General features: G+C 40.6%; 1 protein-coding gene across 9 annotated transcripts in view; it reads left to right on the top strand.

Moving 5' to 3' along the window:
- LOC132401776 (paralemmin-2-like) overlaps positions 1-26,381 on the top strand; it is a 128,664-nt gene that overhangs the window by 95,289 nt on the left and 6,994 nt on the right. For all 9 annotated transcript variants that reach the window (XR_009514703.1, XR_009514704.1, XR_009514705.1 and 6 more), the window contains 6 exons: positions 1,519-1,599; positions 2,533-2,663; positions 17,512-17,626; positions 22,402-22,426; positions 22,524-22,643; positions 24,484-25,593. Coding sequence is in view for 6 of the 9 variants with exons in the window: in XM_059983969.1 (XP_059839952.1) it covers positions 1,519-1,599; positions 2,533-2,663; positions 17,512-17,626; positions 22,402-22,426; positions 22,524-22,643; positions 24,484-25,593 (1,582 nt within the window). In the remaining 3 variants the exon portion in view is untranslated. The remainder of the gene's footprint in view (positions 1-1,518; positions 1,600-2,532; positions 2,664-17,511; positions 17,627-22,401; positions 22,427-22,523; positions 22,644-24,483; positions 25,594-26,381) is intronic.

Below are 26,381 nucleotides of genomic sequence, written 5' to 3' on the forward strand. Positions count from 1 at the left end.
GTCTTTGTCAACTCTTAACAACTTTTACTGATGCACCATGGAAAGCATTCTACCTGGATGCATAAAGGCTTGGTATGGCAACTGCTCTACATGTGACCGCAAGACACCACAGAACGTTGTGGACACAGCTCGACACATCATGAAAACCAGCCTCCCCTCTATGGGCTCCATCTATACTTCGCGATCCCTCAGTAAAGCAGTCAGCTTAAGCAAAGACCCCACCCACCCTGGACCCTCTCTTTTCTCCCCTCTCCCATTGGGAAGAGGATACAAAAGTCTGAAAGCACACACCACCAGGCATAACAACACCTTCTATCCTACTGTTATTATTCTCTCATTGCAAATTGAGTGTAGGTGGTCTGCAAAACAGTGACTGAGTCTGTGTTTGTTCTCACCAATATAGAGGAGGCTACATGGGGAGCACCAAATGCAATCGACGAGATTGAAAGAAATCCACGTGAACTTTTGCCTCACCTGGAAGGACTGTTTAGGTTCTAAACACAAGAGGTTCTGCAGAAGCTGGAAATCCAGAGCTACACACATAAAACACTGGAGGAACTCAGCAGGTCAGGCAGCATCTATGGAGGGAATAACCAGTTGAGATTCGGGCTGTTAACTTTCCAAAATATTAACTATTTATTCCCCTTCAGATGCTGCCTGAACTGCTGAGGACTGGGTGGTGGTGAAGGACAAGTGTTACAGGGCAGGGGAAGAGTCAGGCAGTGTTGATGCAGGGTTTCAACTTGAAATGTTTATGGTTTCTTTCCTCCTCAACTACCCCTCCACCCTCTGAGCCTGCTCTCAGCCTGCTGTCTTCCTGCAGCAGATAGAGTGTTGCTCCAGATTCAAGTATCTGCAAGTCTCCCGCTTCTGGTTTTGGTTTCACGTATTCCTCTGTAATCAAAACATGTGACTGAACAGTTTCCTTTGCAAACTGAATTTATGTGCACTATAAGTGGATAAGTGGATATGAGCTGCATGTGTGACCACAAGAGCAGCGTTGAGATGGAAATCCGTCCCGCGTGTTTTCTGCCAGCTCTCTTCGTATCTTTTAACATGTAAGACACCAAGAATCTCTGACTCCCACCTCCTGAATAATACAGCATCACTAATGTTACCTTCAAAAACAATCAAGATGGTTATGTTGATAAACAAACTAAAGCACATAAGAAAATCAGTATTATACGTCAAATTAAAATAACTTTAATGACAAAATACAGCCACAATATCAGGCATTATGCACTTCATAGTGAGATAATAGAGAAAAAAATTACTGAAATTTTACAGTTACCCAATTAGTTTAATTATTGTGCTAGAAATTATATGGTTTCCCAGTAAAGAGTGATATTAAAGAGTGAAAAGGGATAATAATTAATATATATGTTTATACTATGGAATGTTACACTATTCAGTGAGGAAAGGCGTCCATCTTCAATATGCACAGCTTTACCATGTAGCATTAGAAAGCTAATTAAAATGGCTGGACAGCATTCTCACATTTCAATTCTAACTTTGCAGGAAAAGAGGAAAATCCAGGAGAAAATCACAAGACAACGGTTTGAAGTGGATGAGGAGAAGCTGAAGCTTAAGCATTTAAAGGTACAACAGTTAACAAATGTTCTGGGTTTTTTTTGTCCATGGAGGAATGGATAAATGTGTGAAGAAGCATTGCATTCAATGAAGCATTAAAGATTAATGAGATCTGAACAGATAGATTCAGTTTGGACTTTCCATTCAGTTAGTTGATCTGGCCGTTCACACTGTTATTAGTGATTTTGTTTACCAATCAATTTAGATCAACATTGATCTGGTTTATAGATTGGCCAAAGTAAAATAAAGATGTCTATCAGACTTTCTGATCACTGTGAACCCTCTATGAAGCTGCCTCAGGAAATTTTTGCTACAATAAGTATCAGTTATTGTTACTCTGAAATAGCTCTTCCTCCAGTTGAAAAACATTTTGTCCATGCAACATAAAGAAAATCAAGGCTGGAGGAGGATGAAAGGACAGAGTAACAGAAATGGATGAAGACTACTCCTCTTATCAGTCAGAATGCAGGAAGATTCAATCCAAAAATATGAGACCCAGAGGAGCTCTGACAGGGTGGACATGGAGAGGGTGGCTCTAGGCTGTTTAAAACTAAGAGGTCTCCAACCTCATGCAGTGAGACTGCAAAAATATGTCCCCTCACAGCATCATGATTATATGGAAGTCTCCTCCTCAAGCACAGTCTTTAAATCTTTTTAAAAGCTGAAATAGATTCTTGATAAATAAGGGAGTGAAAGTTAACGAAGGGTAGATTAGAAAGTAGAGCTGAGATGAAAATCAGGTCTCTTATGATCTTACTAAATGTGCAGGTGATTTTTTTTTCCCTCCTCCTAAGTGCTTTCACCTTCTAGACCAGTGGCCAGAAGGTCTACTCATGGTGACCTCAGAATGAAGCCAAACTTTGTTGGAAAGTTACTGAATGCAAACAATAAAATGCATTGTGCTAATACTGAAAAATTCTAACACTGTGCTGTTCTGAACAGTCAAAGTCTTTGAGGGAACAATGGCTTCTGGAAGGAGTGGTCAACATCACTCCTCAAGAACAAGAGGCAATAAGAAAGCAGCATCTAGAAGACCAGCACCAATCCAAGCAAATGGAACAAAAGATTCTCCGGTAAGCTAGAGATGTACGGGTACAGCTTGTAACTCCATTACTAAAATGGAAATTCCACTTAAATATAGAACATTTAACAAGACTGCTCAATACAGGCCCTTCGGCCCATATTCCTTTTTTTATAACGGGCTGGGGAGTCATGTGCTGATTTTACCCTCTACCCAATATTATTTCTGATTGGCATTAGCAAAATTGGGCCATTCCACAATGGTGGTTCAAGCTTAACACATAGTTTTGTCTTTATTTAGAATACTTAGTTTCTCTGGAACTAAAACGCGAAAGTTGGTGTGGTGCTGTGGATTGTGTAGAAGGCTGTCACAGGTTACAGTGGGACGTTGATAGGATGCAGAGCTGAGCTGAGAGGTGGTAGATGGAAGTCTATCTGGAGAAGTGTGAAGTGATTCACTTCCAAAGGTTGAACTTGAAGGCAGAGTACAGGATTCTTAACAATGTGGAGGAACAGAGGGGTCTTGGAGTCCGTATCCACAGATCCCTTGAAGTTGCAGCACAAGTTGATAGGGTGGTTAAGAAGGCACGTGGTGTGTTGGCCTTCATTAGTTAGGCAGTTGAATAAAAGAGCCACAAGATAACTTTGCAGCTCTATAAAACTATGGTTAGACCATTATGGCAATATTGTGTTCAGTTCTGGTCACTCCATTATAGGAAGGATGTCGAAGTTTTAGAGAGGGTACAGAGTAGATTTACCACAATGCCGCATACACTAGAGAGTGTGTATTATGAAGAAAGGCTGATCAAGCTAGGGCTTTTCAATTTGGAGTGGAGAAGAATGAGTAATGACTTGATAGATGTGTTTCAGATGGTAAAAAACATAGATAGAGTAGACAGCCAGTGCCTTTTTTTACAGGGCAGAAAGTACTAATGAGAGGGGATAATTTTAAGGGGATTGGAGTAATGTATTGGGGTGGGGATATCAGAGGCAGGTCCTTTTTACACAGAGAGTAGTGAGTGCATGAAATGTGTTGCCAGCAAGGATGGTAAAGACAGACACATTAGGGACATTTAAGACACTCTTAGATAGGCATACAGGTGAGAGGAACATGTGGTGTATGTGGGAGGGGTACATCAGATTGATTTTGGAGTAGGTTAAAAAGTTGGCACAATATTATGGGCCAAAAGACCTGTACAGTGCTCTACGTTCTATGTTCTAAAATAAAAATAGATGTATTAAATTTCATGGACCAGAGTGATTCAATCTGATAGTTATATTTTTTTTGTTTTAAAACATAAAGTTTAGCAACATAACCTGTATGTGCACAAAGCTGATAAAAAAGCAATCTTGCTCAAGGAATGTAGTTATCCCATCAGTCAGGCATACTCCATCTATTCTCTACTCTGTTATGGACTCTGCTCCATTTATTTCATCTTTGACGGGGACTATTCTCCAGTGGCTCTAATAGTACAGATAGCATACTATTAATTCCTTTCAAATATATTGTACACTGCGCAATGGAAGAGTATAGCAAAGAATGATTGAATGTTTTACACTTACCCTATTAGTTTAATCCATGTGCTAGAAAATGTATGATTTCTAAGAGTGAGTTAACAGTAAATTGTGATGGTAATGATTATGTTTAGATGCATCACTCCTGCCCAGTGGTCGCAGTGAGCTGCAGGATACCTAACCTTGTCCGGGGCTGCAAGCTTCTTGTTGCTTCATTTCTTTGGAGTGTTTTCAGGAAGCTGAGGATTATTCAGCCACGGCTGCTGCAGAAGATAGTTTGAATTCCTTTGCAGCTTAGTTATACAAGGCTGAAAGTTACTCAAGGTTGCTGTTACAAAAAGGGATAAAATAACTCATGTTGCTATCAATATTACATGGCATTAGGGTCCTGAATCTATAAATTAAAAAAAGTAAGCTAGCTTGAGTAATGAAGTTTATTATTTGAGAAGTATTGCAGAATGTTTTGGTCTTCCAAGGATAAAATTAGACCATGTTCTGTTTTGTAAAATATTCGAAGGTTAAAATGTTTCTTTAACCCATTGACAGAATGCTATGGCCATTGTGTGATAAATATGAATCACGCATAAGAGGGTGTTTCAACTAACTGGCTTTCCATTAATATAAAGTTCCTACTTTTAATTTCTTTTGTGACTTTCTCAATAACAGGAAGCACTGAAATTAAAATGATTAATATGGAAAATATGTCAAATTCTACTCCTATATTTAAACGTTGACAAGTACTGTACAACCAATTCTAATAGCTGCACAAACATATTAAGTAATGCAGTCATTCAAATAACTTTCCTGATGACGTGTTTGGAATGAGTGCAGCCAATTCACTGCCAGCTTAAAATTAAGTGTATACTTCAGTTAATACACTCATCAAACACATACCTTTTCCATTTGAAAACAATGTTTTCTTAACAATTTTTATATATGATTTGGAATAATTAAAATATTTGATTGCTTATATGTGACTTTTTTTCTCTCTCTCTAAAGATGGTTGTTCCGTTTTCTGTAGATAGACTATATCTGCTCTGTTCAGAGAATAGATTTATGAAGTAATTTGCCCCTGCAGGATTGCATGACGCAACTGATTAAAAGAGTTCCCTTCTGTAGCAATCCTGAGCTAAACTTGGTCTAAGTACACAAGTGACAGGTGCTACTGAAAGTCAGTGGAGAGAGGGAGGAAGTATTGGGACAGCCTTTGTGTGTAGAGTCACACACAAAATCTGGAGGAACTCAGCAGATCAGGCAGCATCTATGAATAAGAATAAAAAACCAATGTTTTGGGCCAAGACCCTTCGTCAGGACATTTGTGTGTTAACTTGTTTTGTTAACTTCACTCTTAAGTGACTTAGCTCTAACTTTTATGCCTTGATCATAAACTCCTTGTTCAATAAAAATAATTCCTCTACATCAGGCGAGTGTAAACAAATCGAAAGAAACCACTTCAGCGACTTATCTTCAAAGTCGATTCAGGGCTTGATTTCCTGCACTGCACGATTTCTTCGAGCAGAAGTTTGTAAAATGTCTCCAGCAGTCTCTGAGGCCATCTTAGCAATCTGTTTTTAATTACTTTGTTCTACTTTGTGGTTTGCCATGCTGTGAGATTGATAACTGCATTACCTTCAGGCAAAGGAGTCAAATCGCTTCTCCCTTTATAAAATCTTTTACAGTGTAGTGCTTGTTAAGTGGCTATCAGAGCAATGGCATTCATGCAGGTTGATGTTTTCTGACTATCTTCCAACTGTGGCCTGTTGTAGCATATAACATTTCTGCAGGTTTCAGGTGCAACTTCATCAGAAAACCAATTGCATTCACCCATCACCAACATAGTACATCAAACTCGAGCTTAGGGAGTTTCTTCTGGGTTTGCTGATGTGCTCATGCACGGAGGCAATTGTGCATGTGCAGAGTGGCATGCAGTAAGTTACAATATGCCACCGGATACCACCTCCACAGGATTCACTCCCACGTGAATTTGTATGGCAGCAGCTTTCTAAATGAACACGAGGTTACCTTCAGGGAGCCTAGCCACTCTCCTGTCCATGCAGTGTAGCCTGGGAGCCTGCCTTTCAGTGAAAAAAATTGCCCTGGCTCCTCCTTGCCCCCAGCCTCCCCTAAACCAACTGAACAGCTTCACGCACCTCTCTCTGACCCTGACACCTGACTTCCACTCAACTTTAGTTTTCACACATTGTCTCACTATTACCCTTACCCACACACCCACGGTATCACTCTCTACTTGCTTATCCTTGAGCTTCTCTTCACCACCTACCGCATGACCTTGCCCTTGCTCTACAATGGTACAGTGAGCAGAGGAAAGGGCTTTCATTGCATTAAACGCGCAAGGTATAATGGCATGTAACAAAGGATTTTTTGATTGGTGGGTGGGCTTCTTGCATTAGTACCAAGTAGATTAATAACTAATTCAACACAAGCTGAGCCACTGTGCACTGCGTTCAGTCTGCCTTTCCCAGCGTGAATGATTTCTAGCCCATAGCACAAACAGTAGGTTAGCACTAAACATTCTTTCTACCACTGTATGGCACTAGTGCACTTCGCAAGAACTGAAAAGCAGCCAACGACAAGCTGTTTACCCTGAAGACATGGAATCCATCAGCCCAGCATTTAAATTAAATCAGAATCTAATCATGACTAATAATTTTGGATTTAATGTTCATTGAATAAAATACCATACTGTGTTGAGGTTATTCGCATCCTGTGTTATAGTAGAAATAAATTAATTTAATTCTGTTCTGTTGCATGAATTCAAAGTAAATTTATTATCAAAGGACAATATATCACCGTATACAAACCTGAGATTTCTTTTCTTGCAGGCATACATGGTAAGTCCAAGAAACAATAGAATCAATTAAAGACTGCATACAATAGAATGGACAAACAGCCAACGTACAAAAGACAAAAAAAAAAGCAAATATAAAAGAGAAAAATAATAAAAATAATAAAAAATAAATAAATAAGCAATAAATCGGAATATGAGATGAAGAATTCTTGAAAGTGAGTCCATAGGTTGTGGGAACAGTTCAATAACGAGGCGAGTTAAGTTACCCCTCTCATTCAAGATTCTGATAGTTAAGTTTATGTCTAATATACTATAAACATTTAAAATTTGAGTAAAATATAAGGTTCTTTCAATTGACTTATCAGGGTCATTTTAAAGCATTTTGTGAAAATATTTAAATGTATTTTTCATATTTTCTTGCAATATGGAAGGAGAACATTCGGCCCATTAAGTCCACACTAGCTCTCAGAACAATCCTATCATTTCATAATCAGAATCAGGGTTAATATTATGGCATATGTCGTGAAATTTGATAATTTTGCAACAACAGTACAATGTAATACATAATAATAGAAAAAACTGAATTACAGTATGAATATATATACTAAATATTTAACTTAAATAAGTAGTGCATTAAAAAAAAGAAATAAAAAGTATTGAGGTCACATACATTGGTTCAGTGCCCTTTCAGAAACTGGATGGCAGAGAGGAAGAAACTGTACCTGAATCATTGAGTGTGTGTCTTCAAGCTCCTGTACCTCCTTCCTGATGGTAGCAATGAGAAGAGGGCATGAGCTGGATGATCAGGTTCCTTAATGACGGACGCTAAATTTTTGAGGCACCACGGCAGTTAAATACTGAGCTGTAGTCAATAAACAACATCCTGACATAGGTATTTGTATTGTCCAGACTACGTAGAAAAGCCTGCCATTGACCTATTGTAGTGATATGCAAATTGCAGTAGGTCCAGGTCCTTGCTGAGGCAGGAGTTCATTCTAGCCATAACTCACCTTTTAAAGCACCATCACCATAGATGTGAGTACTACTAGATGATAGCCATTGAAGTAGCTCAGCCTAGTCTTCTTGGCCACTGGTATAACTGTTGTACTTTTGAAGCAGGTTCCACTCCCTACTTACGTCCTACTCTCTCTCATATGCTTATAACCTCCCTTAGTTCTACTGCAACACACTAGGTTAGGAGTAATTATAATTATCAGCAAGACTACATATCAAAATTCACCATTAGTAGCTGAAACATTAATGCTATGAGGCGTCTACTCTTGATGAAGGGTCTTGACCTGAAATTTCAGCTCTTTATTCCTCTCCATCGATGTTGCCCGACCTGCTGAGTTCCCCCAGCATTCTGTGTGTGCTACTCGGGATTTCCTGACGAATCTCCTGTCTTAATACTATGAAGGGAACTGCCAACATCATTCAATAATATTAAACCACAGAAAAGCAGTGAAAGACTATTCATTGAAGCATTTCAGGTTCAATAGCGGTCAACTTCTAGAATTCATACACTGAAATATGTTTACTTGAAAGAACGAAGTATATTGACATTGCTCATTTTGCAGCCAGTGGAATGCTTCTGCAATATACATGGGGATAGCCTACTTGACTCCCTCTACATCCATATTAATGAGATTGGAACCATAGCATCCAAGGGCTACTTTCTACAAATGTATTCCAAAAGAACTCATCTGTATTTGTCCTAGAAGCAGCAAATAGTAACTATTTTTCAACAGGGTTTACAATCTCACTATTTCATACCTCCCAAAAAAATCTCTCACATTCTGAGCAGTTTGTCTGTAAAGTCGACTAGTAGACTGTAGGTAATGCATTACCTATTGCATTAGATTCAGTACAATTCAGAAGGCAAACATTTTAATAGATCACTAGTAACATTTCCCAGTGTATCGCTGTGACCTGTGTGAAGCGGTTGAGGGTCATTTGAAAGAACGTGTGATGAAATCAGCATTTTCTAATTGTTTAAATGGTTCATTCTGCTGAGCTCAAAAATCAATTGCCTCAGAGACATTTCCAGTCCTTCTTGACGTAAAACAACATTGACTTTGGAGTGCAAATACCAGTTAATAAAAATTGAAAATGCTGCAATGCAATTGAAGAAAGAACTGGTAAACATTTCAGATCAATCATAAATGAATTGACGTGATTCTTTGCACTTCCATTCACGAGGGATACATGTTCCTTTCTAAATTTAGAGGAACTGGAAGAGTTATCAGTGCAGCTGGGAGAAGTTAACATCACTAAATACTCCAGAAAATAACCATACTCAAGCAACTATTGTGCAACACATTGAACGAATGAGGTACAGGTATACCCCTTCCACACGGTGAGGGGAAAATTCTCATCAGTTATTCAAAATAACTCTCTGGTGCCCTTTAATATCCTGGCTCTAAAGTAGGGATGGTATTTGTGCAGTTTAGGGAATATGGAATAGTTTAGGGATATTTATATGAACAGAGCATTGACAATAATGTATCAGCTAATGAGTTGGAGCTGGGGCAGGGAATATAATTCACCACAAACTAGTTAATTTACGTAAAGCAGGAAGGAAATAGAAACCATGGAAAATTTTGCTCTCTAAAAGCAAAACAGTTTCTCTAGAAAACAGCAGTGCATAACAGATAGTTATATTCTAATTATGTCCATAAATTCAGTCGTAGCCACTTATAACTGTATGATCCCTAGCAACTCTCATTAGCTTGAGCATTATCACTACGTGCAGTCTGCTATGAATCTCTACACTTGACACAATTGCTAGGAATGCAGATTGAGAATTCAACATGCTACTCTAGGAATAAATGCAAGAATAATGTCACAACGTGACAATCATAGTACAAAAATTCAGAATCACCAGTATGCCAATCTTTCTGGCTGTCTATTGTAAGAGGTTGAAACCTGGTTCAATGCCTAAAAATGTAATTATTTTTAATTTATAGCAAAATTTCAGGCATGCCTCTTTGAAGTAATTTATAAATTAGTTTTAATTTGTTGCAATAATTGCAAGTCCTGTAATGCTGATGATGACATACAAAGTCATTAGATGTATTTTTACTCACGTTTAGTTGTGTATTACCTTAAGCACTTAAAAGTGAAGAGATTTGATTCATCTGAATCAGATGAACTGTTTGATTCTTTTAATATATAATGTCTCCAGTCATATAAAATTGGACAAGCAATGGAATTTATAAAGGATTGTAAGAGAGAGAGAGGGAGCTGTACATGGGAGGGATTAAGTAGATAATCATAAGGAGAATGGTCTATAGAGAAACAATACTGTAATAGGCCCTTCCAATCCATACCAATTACACCCATGTGACCAACTAACCTGTACTCATTTATGGAATGCAAATATAATAAAGAGATTAGAATAATAGACTCCCAGCCTCCCAGATGGCCACATCTGCATCAGGTGTGTTGAGCTGCAGCTCCTTAGGGACCAGGTTAGGGAACTGGAGATGCAGCTCAAAGACCTTTGTCTGGTCACGGAAAGTGAGGAGGTGATGGAGAGGAGACAAGTAGTCACACCCAGGCCCCGCGTAACGGTCAGGAGGGGGAAGGACCAGAGGCAGGTACTAGAGAGTACCCCTGTGGCTGTCCTGCTTAACAGTAAGTACTTCGGTTTGAGTACTGTTGGGGAGGTGGGGACATGCCTGGGGGAAGCAACAGTGGCCGCGCCTCTGGCACAGAGTCTGGCCTTGTGACTCAGAAGAGTAGGGAAAGGAAGAGGATGGCAGCAGTGATAGGGGACTCTATAGTTAGGGGGTCAGACAAGCAATTCTGTGGATGCAGGAAAGAAACGTGAACGGCAGTTTTCCTCCTAGGTGCCAGGGTCCGGGATGTTTCTGATCGCGTCCACGATATCCTGAAGTGGGAAGGTGAACAGCCAGAGGTCATGGTACATTTTGGTACCAACGGAATAGGTAGGAAAATGGAAGAGGCCCTGAAATCAGACTACAAGGAGTTAGGAAAGAAGCTGAGAAGCAGGACTGCAAGGGTAGTAATCTCGGGATTACTACCTCTGCCACGTGACAGTGAGTATAGGAATACAGTAAGGCGGAGGATAAATGTGTGGCTGCGGGATTGGAGCAGGGGACAGGGATTCCAATTTCTGGATCATTGGGACGTCTTTTGGGGCAAGCATGGCCTGTACAAAAAGGACGAGTTGCACTTGAATCCGAGGGGAACCAATATCTTGTCAGGGAGGTTTGCTAAGGCTATTGGGGAGAGTTTAATCTAGAATTGATGAGGGGTGGGAACCAAACTGAAGAGATGGAGGAAGGGGCGGTTGGCTCACAAATAGAGAAAGCATGGAGACAGTGTGAGAGGGAGCATAGGCAGGTGATAGAGCACGCTCAGACTGATAGTTTGACATATGTCTATTTTAATGCAAGAAGTATCATGAACAAAGCGGATGAGCTTAGAGCGTGGATCAGTACTTGGAGCTATGATGTTGAGGCCATTACAGAGACTTGGATGGCTCAGGGCAGGAATGGCTACTTGAGTCCAGGCTTTAGGTGTTTCAGAAAGGACAAGGAGGGAGGCAAAATAGGTGGAAGCGTGGCTCTGCTGATCAGAGATAGTGTCACGGCTGCAGAAAAGGAGGAAGTCATGGAGGGATTTTCTACTGAGTCTCTGTGGGTGGAAGTTAGAAACAGGAAGGAGTCCAAAACTCTACTGGGTGTTTTTCATAGACTACCCAATAGTTACAAGGACATCGAAGCGCAGATAGGGAGACAGATTCTGGAACGGTGCAGTAATAAAAGGGTTGTTGTGATGGGAGATTTTAATTTCCCCAATATTGATTGGTATCTTCCTGGAGCAAAAGGTTTCGATGGGGTGGAACTTGCTAGGTGTGTTCAGGAGAGCCTACAGGAGGAGAGGCTGTACTTGATCTGGTATTGGGAAATGAACCTGATCAAGTGTCAGGTCTCTCAGTGGAAAAGCATTTTGAAGATAGTGATCACGATTCTACCTCCTTTTGGAGAATTGGAGAGGGACAGGAACAGACAAGTCAGGAAAACATTCAGTTCAAGTAAGTGGAAATATGAAGCTATCAAGCAGGAACTTGGAAGCATAAGTTGGGAGCAGATGTTCTCAGGCAAATGTACAGCAGAAATGTGGTAAATGTTCAGCAGATATATGCATGGCATTCTACATAGGTACGTTCCAATGAGACAGGAAAAGGATGGTAGGGTACAAGGACCATGCTGTACAAAGGCTGTTGAAAATCTGGTCAAGAAGCTTACGAAAGGTTCAAAAAATTAGGTAATGATAGAGATCTAGAACATTATAAAGCTAGTAGGATGGAGTTTAAGAATGAAATTAGGAGAGCCAGAGGGGGCCAATAGAAGGCCTTCGTGAGCAGGATTAAGGAAAACCCTAAGGCATTCTACAAGTATGTGAAGAGCAAGAGGATAAAACATAAGAGAATAGGACCAATTAAGTGCGACAGTGGAAAAGTGAGTATGGAACTGGAAAAGGCAGCTGAGGTACTTAATGAATACTTTGCTTCAGTATTCATTACAGAAAAGGACCTTGGCGATTGTAGAGATGATTGTAGAGTGGACTGAAAAGCTTGAGCATGTACACATTAAGAAAGAGGATGTGCTGGAGCTTTTGAGAAACATCAATTTGGATAAATCATCGGGACCAGAGGAGATGTACCCCAGGCTACTGTGGGAGGTGAGGGAGGAAATTGCTGAGCCTCTGGCAATGATCTTTGCATCATCAATGGGGACGGGTCAGGTTCTGAGGAATTAGAAGGTTAGACCAGTGACTCTCACTTAAGTGGTTGGGAATTTGATGGAGAAGATCCTGATATGCAGGATTTGGAGAGACATAATATAATTAGGATTAGTCAGCTTGGCTTTGTCAAAGGCAGGTCATGCCTTATGAGCCTGATTGAATTTTTTGAGGATGTGACTAAACATGTTAATGAAGGTAGAGCAATAGATCTAGTGTAATGGATTTCAGCAAGGCATTTGATAAGATACCCAATGCAACGCTTATTGAGAAAGTAAGGAGGCATGGGATCCAAGGAGACCTTGCTCTGTGGATCCGGAATTGGCTTGCCCACAGAAGGCAAAGAGTGGCTGTAGTTGGGTCATATTCTGCATGGAGGTTGATGACCAGTGGTGTGCCTCAGGGATCTGTTCTGAGACCCCTTCTCTTCGTGATTCTTATAAATGATCTGGATGAGGAAATGGAGGGATGGGTTAGTAAATTTGCTGATGACTCAAAGATTGGGGGTGTTGTGGATAGTGTGGAGGGCTGTCAGAGGTTATAACGGGATGCAAAAATGGGCTGAGAAGTGGCAGATGGAGTTTAACCCAGATAAGTGTGAGATGGCTCATTCTGGTAGGTCAAATATGATGGCAGAATATAGCATTAATGGTAAGACTCTTGGCAGTGTGGAGGATCAGAGGGATCTTGGGCTTAGCTGCGCAAGTTGACTCTGTGGTTAAGAAGGCATACGGTGTATGGGCCTTCATCAGCCGTAAGATTGAGTTCAAGAGCTGAGAGGTAATGTTGCAGTTCTTTAGGACCCTGGTCAGACCCCACTTGGAGTACTGTATTCAGTCCTGTTCATCTCACTACAGAAAGGATGTGGAAACTATAGAAACAGTGCAAGGATGTTGCCTGGATTGGAGGGCATGTCTTATAAGAATAGGTTAAGTGAACTTGGCCTTTTCTCCTTGGAGCGACAGAGGATGAGAGATGACCTGATAGGTGTTTAAGATGATGAGGGGTATTGATTGTGTGGATAGTCAGAGGCTTTTTCCCAGGGCTGAAATGGCTAACACAAGAGGACACAGTTTTAAGGCACTTGGAAGCAGGTGCAGAGGAGATGTCAGAGGTAAGTTTTTTTACGCAGAGAGTGGTGAGTGCGTGGAATGGGCTGCCGGTGATGGTGGTGGGGGCAGATACAATACGGTCTTTTAAGAGACTATTGGATAGGAACCTGGAGCTTGGTAAAATAGAGGGCAATAGGTAACCCTAGGTAATTTTTAAAGTAAGTGCATGTTCAGCACAGCATTATGGGCTGAAGGGCCTGTATTGTCCTGTAGGTTTTCTATGTTTCTATGTTTCTAATAATGTGGTTTTAATGCCAGAATAAAAGAATGAATATGTAGCTGATATTAGCTATGGAGGGACAGGGCATCAGAAGCATATCCTGGGGGAGAATGGATAAAGTCCAGGAGGGATTCTAAATATAAAGAAGTATATTGTCAATTTGAGGTAATAAGTGATTTGTTGAAGACAGGGTTTGATGTTTTAAACTTAGATACTTATCTTCCCTTCCCTTTCCCGAAAGGGTAAGCAACTCCAAACTAACCAATGAGGCAGTTGTTCATATTGCAGTCCTTCTGTGCGTAAAACATCATGAGCCTCTCTTCAGCAAGTCGTGGTATCATTACTGAATCAGTGGTGCATCCAGAGACAGAACGGATTGATGAGGGCATTAGTGTCTGGCCTCAACTGCTATGGGTTGATGAATATAGCAATGTAAACAGGCATGATATATTCAGCAGATCTTTGGACAAAATGGAGTTTGTGGGGGAAGTCGTTGCTTCTGAATCATGAGCAGGCACCAGGGAAGATAAGTTGAGATCCAACCCAGAATATCCTAACAGTCTGCTAACCGTCAAAGGTTGTTTTTTCACAATTTTCAGTATCTTCGACTGCAACATTTAATAGCTTTTCAAATAGGATTAAATAATATAAAATATATTTAAAAATGAAAACTAAATTAATTTGAAATCTTTTGAATGAAACAGATGATTTAAAAATCAAGGTAAAATAATTAGAATACTTATCTTCCCTTACGTTTTCTGAAAGGATAAGCAACTCCAATCTAACCAATGAGGCAGCTGTGTGCACACAGTCCTTCCAAATGTTAAACATCATGAATTTCTCTTCGGGAAGTTGCTGCTTCATTACTGAATCAAAACTTCAAAGGTTCATTTAATATCAAAGTAACAACTCTGAAATTCTTCTCCAGATAGCCACAGAACCAAGAAATCCCTAAATTCCCCTTCCCTGCACCAAAAAAATGAATGAAAATGGAACAGGCACATCGATCCACAAACCCCCTCCTCCCCCACACACAAAAAACAAGAAAGATCAAGTGAAAAACACAGAATGTAAAAAAACTTATAAGACTGCAAAAAAGTCCATGGACCAAGTCCATGTCCAAAATGCAGAAAACCTGGTTAAAATTCAATGGGCAGATTGCCAGCCTCTCCCTCTCTGGTAGCAGAGAGATCCCATCAACAATCAACAATCAGGCAGTCTGGGCTCACTTTTCATATTGGCCTCAATGTTTTCTCATTCTACATTTTGTTCAGGGAAACAGAAGCTTTAATCTGTGAAATGGAGTCAAACATCAGCTTGTGCCCTGTCCTGCAGCCTTCTTGTGCACACTGCCTCTGCCTCTGTCTCCCTGAATCCCCCTGGAACACCCAAACAACCTCCAAACTGAAAATCACAGGCTCCAGCAGTTCCAGAATCACATCCAAGATTAGAAACAAATATAAGAGACATGAATGAAATGAAATGTGGATCCAGAGATACAATGGACTGTATTAGCACCTGACTTTATCTGCCAGCTAAGCTATCTGTCATCACAGTTCAAGCCATCATCTTCTGTTTTGCTGAACTCGTCGACTTCATCCACTTTGCCTCGAACTTCCACCCTGCCTTCAATTTCACCTGGTCCATTTCCTCCACCTCCCTTCTCTTTCTCGATGTCACTGTCTCTGTCTCCAGAGGCAACTTATCCACCGATGTCTATTACAAACCTACGAACTCTCACAGCTACCTGGACTATACCTCATCCCACCTGCTACTCATTAAAATGTCATCCCCTTCTCTTAACTCTGCACTCAGGATGAGGCTTTTCACTCTAGAACAAAGGAGATATCCTCCTTTTTTAAAGGAAGGGGCTTCTCTTCCTCCACCGTCAACTCTGCCCTCAACCGCATCTCTTCCATTTTATGCACGTCTGCTCTTAACCCATCCTCCTGCCACCCTATCAAGGATAGGTTTCCTCTTGACCTCACCTACCACCCCACCAGCCTTCACATCCAGCATATAAGTCTCCAAAACTTCCATTACCTTCAATGGAATCCCACCACAACACCCCCCCCCCCACACACACATACTTTCTGCTTTCCACTGGAATCACTCCCTATGCAGCTCCCTTGTCCATTCGTCCCTCCCCACTAATCTCCCTCCTGGCACTTATCCTTGTAAGCAGAACAAGTGCTATACCAGCCCCTACACTTCCTCCCTCACTACCATCCAGGGCCCTAACAGTCAGTCCGGATGAGGTGACATTTCACCTGTGAGTCTGTTGCCGTCATGTACTGTATTTGGGGCACCTGGTGTGGCCTCCCATACATCAGTGAGACCCAACGTAGATTGGGAGACTGCTTCACCAAGCACCTACACTCCATCCGCTGGAACAAGCGGATCTCCCAATGGACACTCATTTTAATTCCTCTTCCCATTCCCATTCCATTCTGATATGTCCATCCATGGCCTCCTCCACTGTCGTGCTGAGGCCACACTTAAGTTGGAGGAACAAAACCTTATATTCCGTTTGGGTAGCCTCCAAGCTGATGGCATGAACATCAATTTCTCAAAGCTCCGCTAGTGCCCTGCCCCCCTCAACTTCTCCATTTCCCATCCCCTTTTCCTTGTCTTTACCTTTACTTTGCTGTGAGATATTTAAGATTGTGCAGATTACATGGCAATAAACACAGTGCAGTGTAGTATATGTATGACATAATATGCAACCTCTCAAACTATCATCACCTATGATATAGACTACAGAGGATAAGTACAATAAAGACATACCCCTCTCATTAATATCCCCAGCATGCTTATTAGACTACAAAGGTAAAGATGAAAAATTTAATTATCCAGTTAATAGACTTCTTGTGTAAAAACTTCTGCTTTGAGAACTGAGTTCACAGCAAATTTCTATGGAGCGCAAATGTGTCCCTCTCTTGATTTGTGCCAAGTGAAAGCATATACACTTAACTGAAGGTTACAATGCAGCAAATGTGCAAATTATCACCAGCACAGAACAGAGAACAATGAGACAAATCTTTTCAGCCTATACAAAACCCATATTCTGCCATTCCCTGCATATTCATATATGTCTAACAGCCTCTGAAATGCCACGATCATATCTGCATCCACCAGTACCCCAGTAAACCACCCTGAACACTTACCAATAACAGTGTAAAAAAAGGTAATGTGCCCTTCATATCTCCTTTAAACTTTCCCTTCTCACCTTAAAAGCATGTCCTATGTGATATTTACATAATTGCAGAAAGCTATGGCACAGAAACAGGCCATTCGGCTCAGCTAGTCGATGCTGAACCATTTAAACTGCCAATTTCCATCAACCTGCACCCAGACCGTTGCCCTCCATCCCTCTCCCATCCAAGTTTCTCTTAAACGCTGAAATTGAAATTGCATTCCGATTGTACATCTGAGTCGAATTCCCACTTTCTAAAGTTAAGTGTTATTTTCAGGCTCAAAGAAGAAATAAAAACTCTTGAAAACCAAGAAGCCCAAATTTCATCTAATGAACAACTGTTACTAAAAAAACTGAAAGCAACAGAAAGATCGACAGCAGATATAATTAAGGTAAGTTATTCAGTGTAATTCATGAATTCATGATACATTAATAGTTCTAATATGTTGTTACTGGAGGATAATACAACATAATTTTGCATTCAAATTGTTTGCACATGTTGAACGTATACAAGTGTTACACACATGCTACTTGTTTGATTGCCCGTTCACTACCCCAATTAGTCTTAAACTTCTGAACAGTTTCCAGGGAGGTAATCCTATTTCAAGGAGCCAAACTTACCAGAGAGTGAAAAGGTGTTTTAAGCAGTCTGTAGAGTCTAGGGTTTTTCAATTTACACTGATCAGTTAAAGAGAAACAATAAACCTTCTTAAAGAACAATTGCACATATTCAAAGGCAAGCTCAAACTGAACATTGCTTGCAATGATTGTTTTTCTTCCTATAATATAACATTTGGAATTTTGTGTCTTATGTACTATACGTTGTCAAAAAATAGTAGGCTAAAATCCACCCCAAATTGAGCAAGTTATCCAGATTGAGTCAATGAAGTGTACAGGAAGTGCTAGGTAGTCCCCAACCTGATGGCATGTACATTGATTTCTCTAACTTCTATTAATTTCTACCCCCCACTTCTGTCTTTCCCCATTCCCCATTCTGGCTCCCCTTTTACCCCTTCTCATCTCTTCACCTGCCTATCATCTCCCACTATGCCCTTCTTCGTTCCCTTTCTCCCATGGTCCACTCTCTTCTCCTATCGGGTTCCTTCTTCTCCAGCCCTTTAACTTTTCCAACCACCACCTCACAGCTTCGCACTTCATTCCTCCCCCCCCCCCATTTTCATCCATCTGGCTTCACTGATCACCCTCTCAGCTTTTACTCCTTGCCCCCCCCCCCACTCCGAAACCTTCTGTTCTGGCTTCTTTCCCCTTCCATTCCAGTCGTGATGAGGTCTTGGCCTGAAACACCAACTGTTCATACCTCTCCATAGATGTTGTTTGAGCTGCAGCGTTCCTCCAGGATTTCTTGTGTGTTACTTCAATCACTGGTGTTGTAATTGGATACAACATTAAGTTGCCTGATACAGCACCGTATGATTTTAACAACCTTGCACAAATATTTAACGAAGAACGAAGAGATAAATTCTCTCGTAGACTTGGCTGACTTTACTATGAGAAGTCAATTACTGTGTTTTTCAATTTATTGCTGTTTATGTGGAATCTGTAAAAGAACTTTCAAGCTATTAACTTTAAATGCTACAAGAAGGTACAATGATCAGTTGCATTCCTGGATCAGAATCAGGTTTATTATCATCAGCGTGTGTCATGAAATTTGTTAACTTAGCAGCAGCAGTTCAATGCAATACATAATATAGAAGAAAAAAACTAAATAAAATAATAATTATTATAAATAAATAAGAGTATATGTATATCGAATAATTTTTTTTTTAAATCATGCAAAAAAAACCAGAAATAATATATATTTAAAAAGTGACATAGTGTCCAAGGGTTCAATGTCCATTTAGGAATCAGATGGCAGAGGGGAAGAAGCTGTTCCTGAATCACTGAGTGTGTGCCTTCAGGCTTCTGTACCTCCTACCTGATGGTAACAGTGAGAAAAGGGCATGCCCTGGGTGCCAGGTGTCCTTAACAATGGACGCTGCCTTTCTGAGACACTGCTCCTTGAAGTTGTCCTGGGCACCTTGCAGGATAGTATCCACGATGGTGCCAACTAAATTTACAACCCTCTGCATCTTCATTCGGTCCTGTGCAGTAGCCCCTCCATACCAGACAGTGATGCAGCCTGTCAGAATGCTCTCTACAGTAAATCTATAGAAGTTTTTGAGTCGACACACCAAATTTCTTCAAACTCGTAATGAAGTACAGTATAGTCACTGTCTTGCCTTCTTTATAACTGCATCAATATGTCAGGACCAGGTTAGATCCTCAGAGATACCTTGACACCCTGGAGTTTGAAGCTGCTCACTCTCTCCACTTCTAATCCCTCTATGAGAATTGGTATGTGTTCTTTCATTACCCTTCCTGAAGTCCACAATCAACTTTTTTGTCTTACTGATGTTGAGTGCCAGGTTGTTGCTGTGGCACCACTCCACTGGTTGGCATATCACACTCCTGTACACCCCCTTGTCACCAACAATGGTTGCATCATCAGCAAATTTATAGATAGTATTTGAGCTCTGCCTAGCCACACAATCATCTGTATATAGCGAGTAGAGCAGTGGGCTTAGCACACTCGGTTTCAGTGCGCCAGTGTTGATTGTCAGCAAGGAGGAGATGTTATCACCAATCCGCACAGATTGTGGTCTTCCAGTTAGGAAGTCGAGGATCTAATTGTACAGTGAGGTACAGAGGCCCAGGTTCTGCAACTTCTCAATCAAGGTTGTGGAAATGGTGGTATTAAATGCTGAGCTATAGTCGATGAACAACATCCTGACATGGGTGTTTGTGTTGTCCAGGTGGTCTAAAGCCGTGTGCACAGCCATTGAGAATACATCTGCCATAGAACTATTGTGGTGATAGGCAAATTGCAATTGGTCCAGGTCCTTGCTGAGACAGGAGTTCAGTCTAGTCATGACCAACCTCTCAAAGCATTTCATCACTGTAGATGTGAGTGCTACCGGGTGATAGCCATTAAAGCAGACCCCACATTATTCTTAGGCACTGGCATAATTGTTGCCTTTTTGAAGCAAGTGGGAACTTCCGCCTGTAGCAGTGAGAGGTTGGAAATGTACTTGAATGCCCCTGCCAGTTGGTTGACACAGGTTTTCAGAGCTTTTCCAGGTACTCCATTGGCAACTTCCGCCTTGCAAGGGTTCACTCTCTTTAAAAACAGTCTAACATCGGCCTCTGAGACACACATTGTCATCAGATGCAGCAGGGATCTTCACAGCTGTGGTTGTATTCTCCTTTTCAAAGCAGGCATAGAAGGCGTTGAGTTCATCTGGTGGTGAGGCATCGCTGCCATTTGTGCTATTGGGTTTTGCTTGAATGTCTTGCAAATTCTGCTAGGGTTGTCATACATCTGAAGTCACCTCCAGCCTCATTTGAAATTGTCTCTTCACCCTTGAAATAGCCCTCCACAAATCATACCTGGTTCACTCCTTATTGGTAGCCCATCTATAAAGTAAATGTTTAGTAACCAACATATTATTAAATAGAATTTAAATAGAATAGACTTTTATACTTCCCACAATCATCCTCATCCCAAATGTAAGCATGCTACTTAGAAACTAAAATATTTTAGCTCATATTTTGGGATATATGAGTGGTTGCTGACTGTCAGTAAGTGTTGGGAAATAGAAGTCAATCTATGAATATATAACTGAAACGCTCATTTAAATGTCATTCAAAGGACTACTATCTCATATTCTACAGTTCTTTCGAACTCCGATTCAGAGTTTATTGTTCACATGTACATGGAAATGTACAGTGAAATGTACTATTTGCATTAACAATCAACATACCTAAGGACTTGCTGGTGGCAGCCTGCAAGAGTCACCTCTGATTCCGGCTTAACATATCATACTGACAATGCTCAGCAGAAACATCAAAACAGAACACGACAAGCAACCAAACAACAACAGCAAAATAAGACTCTTTCCTTCCTCCTACCTGCCCGCACATTTGGAAAATCCCTTTAAGTCCAGGACAGGCCTTCAGTTTCCGGTTCCCAGTCTTCAGGCTTCAGACTTCAAAGCTAAAGTAAATTTATTATCGAAATACATATATGTCGCCATATATACCGCTGAGACTCATTTGTGAGCGTACTCAATAAGTCTGTGGAATAACGATCATAACAGAGTCAATGAAAGACCGTACCCCTTTGGTTCAAGAGCTTGATGGTTGAGTGATAATGAACTGTCCCTGAACATGCTAGTGAGAGTCCTGTAGCTGCTGTACCTCCTTCCTGATGGCAGCATCAAAAAGAGAGCATGTCTCTGATGATGGAAGCTGCTTCCTGTGACAGCGTTTCATGTAGATGTGCTCAAAGGTGGGGAGGGCTTTACCTGTGATGGACTGGGCCAGGGCTACTACTACTTGTAGGTTTTTCCATTTAAGGGAATTAGTGTTTCCTTATCAGGCTGTGACATAACCAGCCAATATACTCCCCTCTACACATCAATAGATGTTTGTCAAAGTTTTAGATGTCATGCTGGATCTCGACAAACTCCTAAGGAAGTAGATGCTTTGTCAATATTTCTTCAAAATTACACTTACGTCCTGGGCCCAGAATAGGTCTTCAGAAGTTACAATACTGAGGAAAGTAAAGTTTTCTGACCCTCTCCACCTCTGATCATCCAATGAGGACTGGTTTATGGAGCTCTGGTTTGTTCTCCTGAAGTCAATAATCAGCTCCTTTGTCTTGCTAACATTGAGTAAGACATTATTGTCATGGCACCACTCAGTCAGATTTTCAATCTCCCTCATATATATGGTAATTCATCACCATCTACGACGCTGGTGTCATCAACAAACTTGAATATGGTATTAGAGCTGTGCTTGATAAGTGTGAAGTGAAGAGAGCAGGCAGTGAGCACACAGCCTTGTGGTGCACCAGTGTTGATGGAGATTGTGAAGGAGATGTTGTTGTCAATCCAAACTTACTCGCATCTGCAAGTGAGGGAATTGAGATCCAAGAACTTGTCATTCATTAACAAGTTAAGTATTTCTCTTACAAGGTTTTTAAAAATGAATTCTTAATAAGGTCAATGCAATATAGTAAGGCTTGTATTTAATATAAGATAGTTTTTTTTTTCCCCAGGAACACAATCAATTCTTATAAAAATTTATTTTTATTATCTCTTTACAGGCAGCACAGGCCGAGAGTGATCGAAGTAAGAAAACAATGTTATTATTTGCTTCATAGTTATTTTCAATTACGTTCTGCTAATGTCTGCATTATATTGATGACTATTGTGTCCCTGTTCATAGATCAGGTAAAGTTTGTACGCTCGGAGTTTTCAAACCCTGCAAAACAATATCAGTCTCAGATAAAACAGAGAAAAGCAAGTCCAGAATTTGAAACACAAGACTCAGGAGGGTCCAAAGCAGGTAGGTTCATGTGATTGGGGTGCCTTTCATTTCTTCCCAAAGGCTTGAATTTTAGGGGCAACAATGAAAACCAGGATCTTTGCTGATCTTCAAGGAACTTTTCTGCTCATTAACACCAAATCAAACTCTGTGCCATCCAGCAGCAATCTGGAGAAAGCTAAATGCATAATTGGGCTAAAGAATTCTTATAAGGAGAATATCAGGAAGCATGAAAAAATATCCAATGCATATAATAGAGAACAAAATAAAGGTTGGATCAAACATCATAAAATATAAAATATGAGTTTTTAAAAATACTAATTTTTAAAAATGTAAATGTTTAAACATTATTCAATCACAATCTGTCTGGACAAATTTAATCTTCCATGGCCTGAGAATTTATTCAACTGTAACAGGATGTGATCTAAAAACTTAATTCCACTTCACTTAACAAGACTTTTAAAGACTTTACTCCTGTTTCTTCACACATTCCAAAGACATACTGCTTCATAGGTTAATTGGTCATTTAAATTGTCTCGTGATTAGGCTTAGATCAGTGGGTTGCTGGGCCCAGTGTGCCGGAAGGGTCTGGTCCACACTATTTTTCTAAGTAAATAAAAATAGAGATAGAGTGAGTATATTCCTCTCACCAAAGAGGGAAAATTGTTATGGTGCCCCTTCAATGATTTCACAAATATCCTGTATAGTTACAGCTAGATTTTCTTACTTTTGCACAAGATCCCCTTTACAATTAAGACCATTCACCTTGCTAGTTGTTGACTGTAACTGCATGCGACAAGCTGGAGCACTCTGGGTAGCAGCATTCAGCTGTCCCTCTCGCAAAAAGATGTTTTTCTATTCTTCTGGAGAGGGAGCTAATAGGACTGCATAAAGACTAAAATGGGATGGTAGTGGTGTTAGTGCTACTTAATAGACGGTGTGGTCTGATCGGCTGGAAGAACTTGCTTTCATGCTGTTGGACTCAATGACCTGATACAGATTGCCATCCGCTGAGAACCAGCACCTGTAGTTACAGTGGAACTCTGGTTACGACTTACACTGTGCCAGACTGGCAGATTTTCTGAAGATTTTTCTGGAGATCAGGGTTAACCTAGGAAGAGAAATTGTGTTGCCTGGGACTCTACCTGCTGGAATTCAGATGAATGAGAGAAGGTCTTAGAGTAACATATGACAAAATGAAAGAGATAAATAAGATAGAGTCAGGAAAGCTAGTTCTACTGGTAAGTGAAACTAGAACATGAGGACATAGCCTCAAGATTTGGGGGGATAGGTTTAAGATGGAGATGAGGAGAAACTGCTTTCCCCAGAGAGTAGTGAATCTATGGAACTCTGCTCAGTGAACAATAAAGGCTACCTCACTAAATATATTTATGAAAGGGTTAGTTAGAGTTTTGCATACCAGGGGTATTATGGGTTATGGGGAAAAGTAAGGTAGTATAGCTGAGTCCACTGCCAGTTCAGACAGAATCGTACTGAACGGCACAGGAGGTTTGACAGGCCATCTGTCCTACTCCTGCATCTATCTCTTCTGTTTCATTTTTGGAAATTGCTTCAATTCAATTTTCACTTACTTTCTCATATGTTACACAATAACAGTATTTTTCAGTAAACCTGTTAAATTTAAATATGTTTCACCAAAGCGATGGGAAATAAGGAAAGTCAGTAACAAAGCCCAGTAATAGAAAGAATGCACACATTTTTTCCAAAACAATGAGAAATCCTTTTGATTATTAGTCAGTCAAGAAACAACTTTTTTATAACAGTAAGAATTGATCCTGATTAAGGATCAATTGATTAAGGAAAAAGTTTTTGCTAACCTTTATAAATATTTTCTGAATAGCTTTGTTTGCCGTGGAAATCAATGTCCAAAAGGATATGAAGACTGGAGAAAGCACCGTTCTATCGACTGTACCAGTGATGATCGATGAAATCCAAAACAAGGGCGTGAAGGTCTATGAAGATAGGGCGAAATCAGTATATGCTTTGCATAGTGATGGAAGACTGATTCAGAATGGTGTCAATGACATGACTCATGAGGAGGTGGAAGCATTGTTACAAAAGGCTGGTGAGAAACAGGCGAATATTCCTGTGGCTTGTCATGCCCCGGTTTACTCAAGTTCCTACAGCAGCTCCCACTATCCTAAAATGTTTATCAATGAGCAGATGGACTCGGAGCCAAGGATTCAAGAAAACATGGCTGCAAGTGAAGGAATTGAGAGGCATGATCCAGTGAAGGCTCAAGTTTATCGAACCAATGATGGTGACACAGATCTGGTAAGGAATTTGCCCAGTTATCAACAGGCAATGGTCACTCCTACTACTTCCTTATCCTGCCCAATATCTAATTGCTGGTCTCCGAGTTCCACACGAAGCCAGAGTCGACAAAGTTATGAGTCGCCAATACCTGAAAATGAGCTGAATTCAGTGCAGCTTCCTTGTCACCCGCCCAGGGACAATTACCGCAAGGCCGTGTTTGTCAATTCTGAACTCAATCATGATGGCAGAGCTTCTACTACGTCTGAAAATTTAGACAGTGGGCTTAACGTTTGCCATTCCTCGCCTTCTACCATTGACACAGAGGAACCAGTTACTATGGTCTTCATGGGCTACCACAATGTCGATGACGAATATGAAACCAGCAAAGTTTTAGGGTTTGAAGGAGCAATCCGAGCAGAACTGGTCATGATCAGTGATGATGATGATGATGATGAGGTGAATGCACATCAAGCAAATAACCTCACTAATCCTGTATTCCATCCCGTTCCTCTTTCAACTGCGAATGAGATACATAAAACATCATATGCTGCTATAACTCTATCTGCAGGGAATAACTCCCTCCCAAGGAAATCCATTTTGATCTCAGGCCGAGATAATAATCATTCTCCCTACAGAAACTACTCTGGTGACCAGGTGGATAAAGACGGAATCTACAGTGACTCCACAGTGTCAGGTACAAATAACAAACAGAAGTGTCGTTGTTGTTCTATTATGTGACAAGTTACTAAGTTATATTTGAAATGGAAAGCCTTTCTTGCTGTTACTAATGAGTTAATCTTGTGCAGAATGGACAACATGTATCCTGAATGTAAAACTACTGGTTATTATTTTCTTCAGTGTTATGCCACTCATCCACTAACAAGCTTTAAGGCAAAGAAAGTAATTAAAACGTAACTGTGCATGAGAAACCTTATCAATTGGCACAGACACCACAGTGCCCATTTCAGCAAAATCTGAGCAGGAATCATACCTTCCTGATATATTTCATGCTTTACACCAGGGGCTCCCAACCTGGAATTCATGGACCCCTTGGTTAATGGCAAGGCTCCATGGCATAAAAAGAAGGGAAGCCCTGCTTTACACTGAGCACATCAGAATTTACAGGGACAGAAAAGTCTATCATCACTTTTCCCAGCATTTGAAGAAATTCCCTCTTGAACTTGCAAATGCCATCTACTTTCAAACAGCCTTTTGTGCGGCTGTGTGTTGTGTGTATGAGTATGAAGAGTGTGACGTGTGTGTGTTTGTGTGTGTGTGTGTTGTGTGTGTGTGTGTGTGTGTGTGTGTGTGTGTGTGTGTGTGTGTGTGTGTGTGTGTGTGCGCGCGTGCGCGCGCGCGCGCACTGATATGCATACACATGCACATTATTCCATTACCACAAACACAAGATCTTCTACCTCAGACATTGTTTTCCTTCCCATCTTCCTAATATCTAGAAATCTACAATCTTTATTTTAAAGT

This window comes from Hypanus sabinus, chromosome 11 (genome assembly GCF_030144855.1).
Source record: "Hypanus sabinus isolate sHypSab1 chromosome 11, sHypSab1.hap1, whole genome shotgun sequence".
Lineage (NCBI taxonomy): Eukaryota > Metazoa > Chordata > Chondrichthyes > Myliobatiformes > Dasyatidae > Hypanus > Hypanus sabinus.